A 13,378-nucleotide genomic window follows, 5' to 3' on the forward strand; every position below is an offset into this window, starting at 1 on the left:
AATCAATCATAAAATTGTGTTTTTATTCATTTATAAATGGTATTATTAATTATTTCAGGATGTTAAAGCTGTAATAACACATTCAATACATAGTACACTGAACTCAATAGGCGGTATACAAGTTTTATTCCCGCTATTCTCACAGTTAGATATGCCTTATGATTGTGCGTCTCCTTGTGAAGCTAAGAGGGATCCCATGCTTTGGTAAGTATCATATGATTCATTAATAAAAACCTAAATCCTTGAATGAAGATCTTTATAAGTTGAAATTTTGTTACAGCTCAAAGCTATTGGGTTTCATATGCTCATTGGTCGAGTCGTCTCAAACAGTGCAGCAGCATATGATACAGTGCCGAGGGTTTTTAGTTATTTCGTTCATGCTCCAGAGGTGCTCCAGAGATCACCTAACTGCAGAATTGCTGAACGGATTTTTGCAACTGACTAAACATTTGGTAACGTGTTTGAGTGCAAACTCAGAGCTACTTTTGAAACAAGTAAGTTTGTAAACCTTTATTCATAAGCATCAATTTGTATCGATAATAGTCTTAAATTTAACTGCATGCTTGTTTGCAAAATGATAATAATTAAGTACTTGTTTGTTTAAGCTCATAAGCTTCTTAAAAAGTTGAAATCTGATATTAATTTATCATTTCGTGCAGTTGGTGGTTATTTATTATGTTTAATATTTAAATGGAAATATATTAAATACATTTTAAACAATTTTATGTTTTAACCATAACATTGTTCATTTTTTATGTAATGTTTTATTGCAAAATTTATTTATCGCGGGTTTATGCGCATGATGGTTTGATTCAGTATTACATTACATACCTAAATATATCATATTTTATAATTTATAACATAAATATATTCATGCATGCCTCCTGCTTGATTTAAACCTTAATTTTTACCTTTAAAGCTATCGTTCTGATTAATTACATAATTAATTTTAAATTCTCGTATTATATAGTTATTTAAACCTTTGTGTCTATTTTTAATTTATTTTCTAAACGCATGACTCATATAATCTATATATTTATCTTCTCTTAAAATATCGTTAAACATGACTACACTTATAATCTTGTAATATGCAATTTCAGCTATTCACTACTTACTACAGTAAGACTTTAAATATTTGTAATACTGAAACAATATCTTCTGTGCAATAAACCTGCGGGCAGTAAGTCTTATTCTGACTTGAAGGTGTTTTCTTTTTCTTTCCTGACATGGCAGCTGCTGGACCATATCTTATTCAATCCGGCTCTGTGGATACATACACCGGCTGCCGTTCAAGCGAGACTATACTGCTACTTGGCGACTGACTTCTTAGCTGACACACAAATCTACAGCAACGTCAGGAGAGTCAGCACCGTTCTTCAGACAGTGCACACACTGAAATACTACTATTGGGTTGTAAATCCCAGACCGAAGAGCGGCATTATTCCGAAAGGACTCGGTTAGTAAAAATTACTACAAATACATACATATAACAATAGCAAAATATAACTGTTTTATTAATATTTCAGAAGGTCCAAGACCAGCACATAAAGATATATTGACAATACGAGCATATATTCTGCTGTTCTTGAAGCAACTCATCATGATTGGGAACGGTGTCAAAGATGATGAGCTTCAAAGCATATTGAATTATCTAACAACCATCCACGAGGTAAGTAAATGTGTAAAGATGTAGTTCTAGTTCCCAGTTACATTTTATCTAACAAAAAATTATTATCCCATTAAGAATTGACCATGAAAAATCATTCATATCTCGTGTCAAAGTAATTATTTTGTCCCTTACTATCTTAATCTTCTAGAAAGGTTAATGATGCCAGAAACCATCAGTAGCTTAGCCACATGTAATCCAATCATAGTTATCGTTTGCGACAACCTAGGTAGGAAGTCGAGCCTAGCATAAAAAGCTCGAATGGTTGCCTTAACAATGGCTAACAGCTTCGATGATATGTGTTTGAAAATATATAACCGAATCTAAACTAAGATGTAGTTGAAATAATTATCCAAGTACCTACCTATAAAATATTATTCTTAAAATCGCAGCAGAATGTTCTATAAAAAAATTTGGAACGAAGAAACTGAGAATTATAGTATAGCTAATTTATATTCAATTGAATGTAAAATAACATGTCTTCATTTTTATTACAGGATGAAAATCTTCACGATGTCCTCCAAATGCTCATATCTTTAATGTCGGAACATCCAAGTTCAATGGTTCCGGCTTTTGATGTAAAAGTAATTTGATAAAATAGAATCAAACGTTTAGCATAACTCTTATCTAAATAATAATGTTTAATTTCGATCTTTATAGTATGGTGTGCGAACAATTTTCAAGCTCCTTGCTGCAGACAGTCAATTAATCAGATTACAAGCTCTGAAACTGCTAGGTTTCTTTTTAAGTAGAAGTACTCATAAGTAAGTATTGTATCTACCGATAATAATATCTATCGATACACTGTTTTATTTATAAAATTATTTTTTCAGACGAAAGTACGATGTCATGTCACCACACAACCTTTATACATTGTTAGCTGTAAGACTCGGAGCAGCTCCGGAAGGACTTACATTACCGTGCTACAACGCATTATATGAACTATTGACTGAACATGTCGGCCAGCAAATCTTATACACAAGTCACGCCGAACCACAGAATCATTATCGTTTGGAAAATCCAAGTACGTTTGTCTTTTAATTACAATATAAAAATGTAAGATCAATTTGTATTATTTTCTTAATTTAACAGTGATACTTAAAGTAGTTGCCACTTTAATAAGGCAATCGAAGCAAAGCGAACAACTTTTAGAAGTTAAGAAACTCTTTTTATCGGATATGACTTTACTTTGCAACAACAATAGAGAAAACAGGAGAACTGTATTGCAAATGTCTGTATGGCAAGAATGGTTAATAGCTATGGCTTACATTCATCCTAAAAATACTGAAGAACAAAAAATATCTGATATGGTTTATTCGTTATTCCGAATGCTACTTCATCACGCTATCAAACATGAATATGGAGGTTGGAGGGTCTGGGTCGACACCCTTGCAATAGTTCACTCAAAGGTAAGGTATTTTATATTATATGCTGTTTGTGAAGTATAAGATTTTAATTATCGCTTTAATAATAGGTGTCGTATGAAGAATTCAAACTTCAATTTGCCCAAATGTACGAACATTACGAACAAAGGAGATCCGATAACATCACAGATCCGGCTGAAAGGCAACAACGTCCCATTAGCACAATATCAGGATGGGATCAACCCTCCAGTACCTCAGGAGTTAGCTCTTCCGTGGACACTCGTTATCCTCAATTGTCCGACGGGCAAGAAACGTCAGAAGACTCACCCACCGAATTCCAGAATCCCACCCCGAGATGGATCAATCATGGCTCGCAAACCGAAATCGGTAAAGGATTATCTTTGAGGGACGTTCAAGGCGATAAGTCTCACGATTGCAGCTGTTCCAGAAGCGGTAATCATAACGTCAATGATATTGACAACGTTCAAAGTGCCAGTGAAGTAGACATAAGTGAAGTAGAAGAAATACGGACTAACGTTGAAGAAGTTGAATATAGTGTAGTTTGTAAAGTACATTCTCCTGAAAAACTTTCCAAACAAATTGACAATGATAGTGGTTGTGATAGTGATAAACATTCCGTAATAAATTGTGACAATATCCCTAATATAGACTTAAAACATTGTAATGGAAATTTGGACGATTCACCTCAAAAAATTAGTGAAGAAAAATCGAGCGATATTAAAAATAAAATAGATTTTCAGTTGCTTAATGACACGAAAGAGGCGGCTGAAAGCATCATCAAAGAAATGTTAAGCAATTCTGAAAAGATTCTTAAAGAATGCAAAATTCTCGATTCCAGCAATTCAATTTCGAGTGACGTCATAATAAGTGAAGAATCTGAAATTTCAAAGGGCGACATAAGCACGATTCAAACACCTGAGAAGACTATATCTCAAGATGGCAGCTTAGACTACATTCCTGTTAGAGATATAGATCACATATTAGAGAATATCAAAAATGATGAAAAGAACGAAAATTCAGATAATGCGGCTTGTTCTAGTCTCTCGGCGAGCGAAACGACTAGTCCTAAACGGGAAATGGATTTCTTAGGTGTCTCTGCTCCGACGAACGATAGAGAGACTGATGTGTCTGAACAATCCGAAGCTTATCTGACTCCGACTGAAACCACTAGTCCTAACAAAATGGTTGATATTGAGACTGATAATAATCTTGAAGCACCTGAAATTAGTAATGACGATGATTCTCCAACCGACATAGCTCTTAGCGTTGTTGAAGATATTATTAATAGCGCTATCGAGGCTGTAGTTCAAAAGACAAAGAGCAATAATAATGAGAATTCAGATGAAATTTCAAACGAACAAAATGAAGTTATAATAGAAAGTGAGGAATCAACTCCAATACAAAATAACGAAGAAGAGACTCATAAAATTGAGTTAAACGAAGAAACTACTACTGAAGATCCTTTAGGTAATACTACTTCTAAAGATAATATTGAACATGTAACTCCATTGCAACCTGACGAAGGAGATGTAATTCCTATTGACGGAGACTTGATTGTCGATAGCAAAATTGCTATTATAATGACGGACGATATTGAAATAAAAACAAATCAGAATGAAGCTGTTATGGAAAAGAACGAAGCTGATCCTGTTCAATCTGAGAATGCCAAAAATGAGAAAAATCAAACGGAATCTGAGAGTAATGATGCTGCTATGCAAGAAAATTCAACGGCTGAACCTTCATCGCCTGAAATACCTCCTATATCTACAATTAGTGAAAATATATCTTTAAGTAATACCGAAGGTCAGACGTTACATCATGAAGAAGAAGACTATCCACCTGAACATATTAGAGAAAGTACAGATCGAGAGAAGAATAGAAGAGTGAGCCTACCTGAAGATAATATAGGGAGTCAAGATCATTCTTTATCGACAGACAGCTCTAAGCAGTCCATCAGTGGAAGCTCACCACAAAAAAGGCCGAGAAGTGCTTCGACTAGTACTCAAGTTGACACTAATCACTTCGGTTAGTATAATTATTTAGATTGGACTAATAAAATCAACGAAGCAAGTATTAATGAATTTAATGTATCATCTTACAGATAATAATAAGAGACCAAAATGCTCCCGTCCAATGTTTTCACCTGGTCCAACTAGACCACCTTTTAGAATACCTGAATTTAGATGGTCTTATATTCATCAAAGATTACTCTCAGATGTACTGTTTTCTTTGGAAACTGATATACAAGTACGTTTTTATAATAGTGATAATACTTATCTATACAGAAGTTTTTTATATTTATTTCTATTTCCAGGTATGGCGCAGTCACTCCACAAAATCAGTGTTAGATTTTGTAAACAGCAGCGAAAACGCTATTTTTGTCGTCAACACCGTGCATTTAATTTCACAACTTGCTGACAACCTGATTATAGCTTGCGGTGGTCTTCTTCCGCTTTTAGCTTCAGCGACATCGCCAAATGTCTGTGTTGTTGTATAGAATCTTCTATAATGTAAATCAACAATTATTAAATTGAAATACTTCTCATTTCAGAATGAACTGGATGTGATAGAGCCAACTCAAGGAATGCCAATTGATGTTGCAGTTTCCTTCCTTCAACGATTAGTCAGCATGGCTGACGTTTTGATATTTGCCAGTTCTTTGAACTTCGGCGAATTAGAAGCCGAGAAGAACATGTCGAGTGGTGGTATTTTGAGACAGTGTTTAAGATTGGTAAGTGAGCAATAAAACAAATATTGAATACAATAAAAATATATAACAATATGTTTGGAAAGTCTATCTACTACATTATTTTCTTTCAAAAAAACTTTCAATAACTCAGCAAAATCTTCTGTAAATATTTTATATCAAAAAAGAGTTCCTATTACAACAAACTTTGAGAAATATAATATATGATTGTTTATTATATAAATTTATTTTTAAAGGTATGTACATGTGCTGTGCGTAACTGCCTTGAGTGTAAAGAAAGGATTAGATTATCTATTACTCACAATGGTTCCCTACGAGGTGGATCTCCAAAGGTATATTTTATTTTAAATTGATTGTCTTAAATATCAACTTTATACATGTTATTATAATTCTGATCGCTATTTAGAATCCTGGTGAAGGATTAGGAACCGGTTCGAGTCCCGTTAAAGATCCTGAAAGACTTCTGCAAGACATGGACGTCAACAGACTCCGTGCCGTCATTTACAGAGATGTGGTAATGTTTCATGATATAAATATATTAACTAAACTATATATTGTCGTATTACCAACATTTTAATGTTATAGGAAGAGACAAAACAAGCTCAATTTCTGTCACTAGCGATAGTTTATTTTATTTCTGTTCTAATGGTATCTAAATATCGCGACATATTAGAACCGCCACCACCGGCTGCTCCGCCGTCTCCGGCCGTATCTCGTCGCGATCATCAATTGCAACAGCAATCGCATGGAAAACACGAATCACACGGTTAGTGCACATTATCAGCGTATTCATATTTTTTCAATCGATATGCATGTCTTTTAATGGTATAGAGACAAAAATCTGGCATGGGAATAATATCACACAACACAAAATCAATTTTTATCCGTGTGCAAACATTCTTGGACAATGTTAGTCATAGAGCCCATTGATTCCATGTTTGAAACGAAAACAGAACAGTTATATAAGAATACTTGTTTGTACACTCGTTTAGAAAATTGTTTCTGTTCGATCAATTCTTAGATGAAGCATGATCCTTTGGGCTGATGACTCCTTAGGAAATAAAGTTTTATATATGTGACGCACATAGTTGCACTTCTCCTTCTCCTCTTATACACGTGTTTATTTATTTATTTTAATAAAAAAAAAATATAGACAATCACAATGCTTAATTGCTTGAACACAAGATTCATAAATGATTTGTATAGTTTATAATATAAAAATTATAGTATGAAGAAGTAATAAGTTTACATTAAAAAATATGAATGTATATTGTAAAGCAATATTTCGGTGATTGTTGAATTATTAAATGTGATATGATTGAATCAATATCGAGCCCGAATTATTTGCACCGTTCTTTCTTCTGCCTATCTGTTAGAAAATGTTGTACTTTGTTGTATCTCTCTCACGTCCTAGCTGTTTGATATTGTACGTCGGTTCTTCTGATTCTAATGACTTTTTATTTCCCTTTTTTTACACGCGGCTTGACGAAAATATACTGCGATCTGGTAAAATTCACTCATTGCGCATACGCCATTTATCGCTATTGACTATTATATAAACTCAGCAAGCTCTAGGCCACTCTTCCCCCAGTGGTCCCATCATGTTTATCCTCAATTTCTGCCTGGATCACATCCAAACGCCAGCCAGAACACTCAATATCCGTCCAATCACAACTCGCCTAACCTCGCCGACTCTCACGGCCCTACACATAAGCATACACACCACCATCATAGAAATTACGCTAACGTACCACAGCCGCAACACCACCACTATAAAATGGTCAACCACCACGTCAACCACACTAACTATAATAACAATATGAACAACAACATGCAATACTCGAGGCTCGGAAATTATCATCGTGGTCATTCGATGAATACAGGTAATTTATTTTATTCGGTGTAATTTCCTTATTGTTTTACATTGATTTTATACTGTGAGGTTTTAGTTTATGATTTATTTTTACTTTTATTATAAATATGCTATCTGTATACATACATATGTACATAAATTACCAAAAATATATATAGCCCAAGATTCAACGATTCAAAATCAGAATACGATTCAATAAACCGGTTTATATGAGTAGACAACAATTTATCAATAGTATATTTTTTTATTAGAGTATAATACTTTGGTGTTGTAGTATCTTGAATCCAGATTTGTGTCATAATTTAGAAATAATAATAGTTCCTACTTAGACATAACTAAGTAATTTCATTACTAAATCATAATGTGTATTTACGCTCTTTTAACACAATGGTAAAAAACTTATTTATACATAATAAATAAAAAACTGAATTTAAATGTGCATTTACTTTTAATTTTAAGGTCTTAATTGGTTTAACCAAATATTAAGAATTTATTACAATTGCATTTTTATTATTGATTATATTGTAAAACACTTATGTAATAATAATTTTGCCACTAAGATTCAATAGTCTGATTTATATTTCAAATTACGTGATAATTTCAAATGTGTTTATTTTTCTTATATAACATGCATATGTTTTATAAAAAAAATTAGCATTATCGTGTCTGGGAGATTCATAAATTAGGTTTTCCTAGATTTTCCTAATCTCACATATGAATATCGTGACGATTTTAATTCCGATTTTATGATGAATATTAATTCCAATTTTAAATCCAATAGATTATCACAGATTCGGTTTTCCTAGATTTTCCAAATCTCACATATGAATATCGTGATGATTAAATTAAATCAAGCTAGTTCGTACATATTAGGTATAAAAATTCTCTAATAATAAGCTAATTTAGCTTGTTGAGAATGTTATCTATGTATGGAATAAATGGTCAATCGAAGTTTAAAGCTGAAGAGAGACAGACATTAGTTGTTTTACTGAAGCAAACGGGATTAAATCACTCTTTGCGTAACCTGCGATCATAATATTTAAGTTAAAGCATTTAATAAGGGTTTAGATAAAGACATTTATTTATCTTGCACTCTTTTTATTCTTACTTAGTTACCCCTTTTGGATGATCACTGAGATTTCAGTTTATGTGAACCTGGAAACGATTACCCTATTTTTCCTCTACACTACTGCGTTTGAACCATATTATAAAGTATGGTTGTTATTGTTAAAACTGTTGTCAGAAAACGCCACAATTTTAATTTACAACTCATAAGTAATAAAAATTGAAATAAAAAAGTAAAAATCCTGACAAATCAAAAAATCAGATATGTATGTAAATGACCCCTATATATGATATTGGTAAAATCGATATAATCAAAACTATTATTGCTTTAAAAATTACTAATGGCATATGTGAAATTGTTTATTGAATCTTTGCGGCGAAAACAATAAATATATTGTATATTAACTATACAACAATGATAATAATATGCTACAAATATTATTTTTGCAGGGTTTTTTATATAAAAAAATATTATTTTAATCTGAAGTTGAAAACTCAGCTTTAAATTAATTTAGTATTTAATATGTAGAATATTGTGGATTAATAAAATACAATGCAAGATAATATTTTATGAAATCCATAATTTTATTGCAAAATTAAACTACAACTATTACAACAAAGAAAATAACTCCTTTTTAAGTATAATTTTTGAACAGATTTAAATTAACATATGAATAAAATTATCTTATTTTTATAACAAAAACTGTAAATATTATATTTTCAAGTGCAAATATTTACTCTTATCAATTTTTACATATGTATTATATTATTACTCTCCTATTATATTTTAAACGTTTGGTGTTGTATCATCAGTGTATATAAAATTATATAAGTAAATATGTTTTCTTAGTCAATAAGCATGAATGGAGGTTTATGAATTTTCGTTTGCACAATTTTCAATCATCACCTGTTATTCCTGGCACGTATTTTATTTTTGGGATTTTTAAATTGGCACTATTACCTTTTCTAAAAAATATACCTGTGAATTTTAATACTGTAAAAACAACGCAAAAGCTTTTATAAAACAAAGTTGTGATGATTATCGATTCCCATTTATGAAAAATCTTATTTCTTTATTTTTTCCATATGTGTATACTATGCATAAGTGTCCCAAATAAATGTTTTAATGCATGTACAAAAGTGCATACATTTAAATGTGTATATTTTTGATTCTAAAATAATTATTTATGTGTGTTGTATATTTTATTTTTATCTCGTATATAATCAATATTTACATTTTAGGTCCGAATCATGACGATGTTGAATATGCCGTAATTGTCGTGGATGAGAATAATTCATCAGTGATCCACGACCAAGATTCGCCTTCAATTAAGGTATAGTTTTCATTGACACAAGCGTTTAAAACATAATAATATGCTTGTATAATAATTTATAAAAAATCTTAACTTTTTATTATGAAATAATCATATTTTTATAACAGTTTCATACTGAATACATAATTTTGCACATTATATTATTCATTCACTTTTTTATAATTTATTATTATATAAATTGGTAAAATATCTATTTCTGTGATTACTTATCTGAATAGCTTTTAATGCTTTGAAAATCTCAAGAAAACTTCTGTAGTTACACAAATTCGTGTTTTTTATTCAAGAGTTGCTTATTAAATAATTTATTATATTTTTATTTCATTATTATTTATAGTGCTTTTATATCATAACTCTTATTTTCTGATCACTTCAGCTTTTTTATTATGCTTGCATGTCTATCTATGTAAATTGTACTTACATACTTGTCTTTATCTAAGCATTGCATTGTTGTCTAAATCTTGTCTTTTATATAAACTATATTAGATCTAATTTTGTATTTTGTTCAAATTGTGATATTTTTTCTATCGCAAAAGTCTACGAAACCTTTTTACGTACATAGTTTTATTTTCACTTCAAACTTATTATTTTATCTATCAAAACTCCATATTTACTTTTATTTTAACCATCAACATTTTACACGTATTTTTTAATAAATCGTTAAAAAATATGTTTATGAGTAACCCGAATCGTCTCAAATATCAAATGATCCCGATTTTAATTTACTGTTTTATCATTTGTCCCATATTTTTGTTCACGTTCATTTATTAGGTGCAATTGGCGGATGATAAGGTGCCTTCACCACATCCTTCACCTTCCCCAAGAGAGGAACCGTTATATCAGTCGACGCTGAACGCAAAAGTTAACACTAACAAGGTTAGTTATATTAGATACAAGACACAAGCATTTAAAAAACGTTTGAAGCTCACCAATAATCAAAGAATAACACAGTGTGGTTTTGACTTTATCGTGATATTTGTGTGCACATTATAACGTAAGAAAATTATTTTCTGTTTTGTATTTTGTTCAAAGTGTGATATTTTTTCAATTGCAAAAGTCTACGAAACCCTTTTACATATACAAACTATTTTTATTGGAGGCTCTTGGGGATATCTGGAGATGTAATTAAATAATCAATAATTAACCACAATTCTGTCTGTAATTTTGTTTAGTCAAAGTGCTTATCTAAGGTTGTCTGATCTATGTTAAAAAATAAAAGCTCAAGTTTATGCCTTAATTTATTTCATTATATATTTATTGTTGTTTCACATAAATTACTGGTTAAATAGCAGCAGATCTTTATTTAAAAAATTAATTTTATTTATCAATTTGATATTTCAGTGCTTCAAGTTGAGCTGATAAATATTTTACAAAGGTGATAATATTTTCCAAATTTTCCGCATAGTCTCCATGACGCTCAATAAAGGTTTTACAGCTGAACTTGTAACGTGTAAACGTACAAAAGATTAAGAGTACAGATCGTTGCAACCATTGAACATGCGTTATAATGTTGAATATTATCATTGTAATCAGAGATTAAGATTGCAGGTCGAATATGATTCATGGAAAAATCTGCATATGTTGTTTTTCCTGGAAATGTAGTGCTTTAAAATTGCCTCTCGTTCATCCCGAAAGAGGATCAACATATTTTTTTTTAGTTTTGGTGAGAAGGTTTGACACCATTCGTTGCCATTTATTTTGGTTTTCGTTTTATGATACTGAATCTAGATTTCATTTCCAATGACACCAAAAATATTTGGCGGGCATAAATATACCGTTAAGCTTATGTGGTATTCATCTAGAGACGCTTTATGGAACTAGAGGACAGTTACAAATGTTAAAATGTGGCGTTCATTTTAAACTACTACTGTTTCTTCTTGTTGCATGCTTGATTCGTATTGTCATTTTTTGATCATTCTTCATACTGCTTTAAATTTATAAGGTAAAAGAGCAGTGTTTTGAATATTTATAAAGCAACCAGGTTATTTAGTAAGGTCGATTTTTTACATACCGAATAAAAATCAGTATCTTTATATGAAACAACTTTATATAAAAAAGTGAAAGCTTCTTATTTTGTACACAAAATAAGAAAAAAATGATATTTGCAATAAATAATTATACATATATAATATAAAATAATTTAATTTAATAATATGTATAGGTAAGTGAGCATGTTTTTTATTTAAATACTCACAATATACACACAATTTTTAACTTTATTGCCAAAAAGTAACAAAATGAATACTGAGATGTTATCATTGGATGAAATGATGTAAATAAGAATATTATAATATCTTTGCTTCAGTTTGTTATCTTTCACTCTTATTCCTGTTTTGGTGACACGGCTTTTTCACACATTTTTTTATGTCTTTAGCGGATTCCAAAAGAGCATACTAAAGGAGCACCTATATACAATTTCAATTTGGTTTGTACTTTGGATACATCTGTCTGTCCATTGCAATAATATTTCATATGTTTTTATTATTTATATAGTTTATACAAAATTAGAACGCTTTGAGTAGAAATAAAACACCTGAAAAGTGTGTTTTGAAAAGCAATACGATAATATCATGCGATGCATGCACAGGTCTGTGTTTTGAAATTTTTTGCTATTATTTTGTTACAATTAATATTGCGTATAATGATTTATTTTTTATAAAGACAGATAAATCTAGGCTTTGAAGTCAGATTTAATTTGCAACTACATCGGTAATGATTTACGATTCATTGTCATTATGTTTTTATCAAAAATTGAATTACATTTATCATTTTACATTTTTTAATCAATCTCAAGATACACACTTCACAAACCAAACACCTACACATTAGCTATATACAGAACACTATAATCAATCATTTTTATTTAACTCATAATGTATATACAATCAGTGATGTCTCCCAAAGAAATAAACTGGTTAACATTTAATTTGTCCTTATATTTATTTGTAACTAATCATCGTCTTGAAATGCCTATAGGGAGACACCACTACATAAAACCCTTTATAATCCAGTGATTTACGCTTTTTAAGCCTATTTAAATGATTTAAAGATTTTCTAAAAACTTTATTAAGTTATGAATGTGGTTTATTGAACTTTTAGAGCGTTGATTCAATTGAAGACATTGCTTCGGTTAATCTAAATTCCACTGAAACAACAAACAACGACATTGAAACGTCCAGCGAAATAATGATGGACGACAACAAGCAGATTGCAAGCAATGATGAATCTTGGACGGACGTCAATTTGAACGAAGACGCCGACATGGGAGGTGATCAGATGAGAAGTAACCAGCATGCTATGAGAGATCAAGAAGGAAACATTCACTCTGGTATTTTTTGTGATTTTTAATGA

At 31.0% G+C, this 13,378-nt stretch overlaps 1 protein-coding gene across 7 annotated transcripts in view; it reads left to right on the forward strand.

Moving 5' to 3' along the window:
• rg (A kinase anchor protein rugose) overlaps positions 1-13,378 on the forward strand; it is a 529,428-nt gene that overhangs the window by 369,478 nt on the left and 146,572 nt on the right. For 5 of the 7 annotated variants that reach the window (XM_088185373.1, XM_088185374.1, XM_088185379.1 and 2 more), the window contains 18 exons: positions 59-204; positions 281-494; positions 1,234-1,456; positions 1,527-1,669; positions 2,164-2,250; positions 2,327-2,430; positions 2,500-2,690; positions 2,759-3,075; positions 3,141-5,076; positions 5,153-5,298; positions 5,366-5,530; positions 5,603-5,782; positions 5,995-6,090; positions 6,165-6,272; positions 6,344-6,524; positions 9,939-10,030; positions 10,799-10,903; positions 13,127-13,355. In XM_088185373.1, the coding sequence (XP_088041499.1) occupies positions 59-204; positions 281-494; positions 1,234-1,456; positions 1,527-1,669; positions 2,164-2,250; positions 2,327-2,430; positions 2,500-2,690; positions 2,759-3,075; positions 3,141-5,076; positions 5,153-5,298; positions 5,366-5,530; positions 5,603-5,782; positions 5,995-6,090; positions 6,165-6,272; positions 6,344-6,524; positions 9,939-10,030; positions 10,799-10,903; positions 13,127-13,355 (4,663 nt within the window). The remainder of the gene's footprint in view (positions 1-58; positions 205-280; positions 495-1,233; positions 1,457-1,526; positions 1,670-2,163; positions 2,251-2,326; positions 2,431-2,499; positions 2,691-2,758; positions 3,076-3,140; positions 5,077-5,152; positions 5,299-5,365; positions 5,531-5,602; positions 5,783-5,994; positions 6,091-6,164; positions 6,273-6,343; positions 6,525-9,938; positions 10,031-10,798; positions 10,904-13,126; positions 13,356-13,378) is intronic. The other 2 variants (XM_088185376.1, XM_088185375.1) reach the window with 2 other exon arrangements.

The sequence above is a fragment of the Plectrocnemia conspersa genome, unplaced genomic scaffold (assembly GCF_051122295.1).
Source record: "Plectrocnemia conspersa isolate PC_06_02 unplaced genomic scaffold, ASM5112229v1 ptg000005l, whole genome shotgun sequence".
Classification (NCBI taxonomy): domain Eukaryota; kingdom Metazoa; phylum Arthropoda; class Insecta; order Trichoptera; family Polycentropodidae; genus Plectrocnemia; species Plectrocnemia conspersa.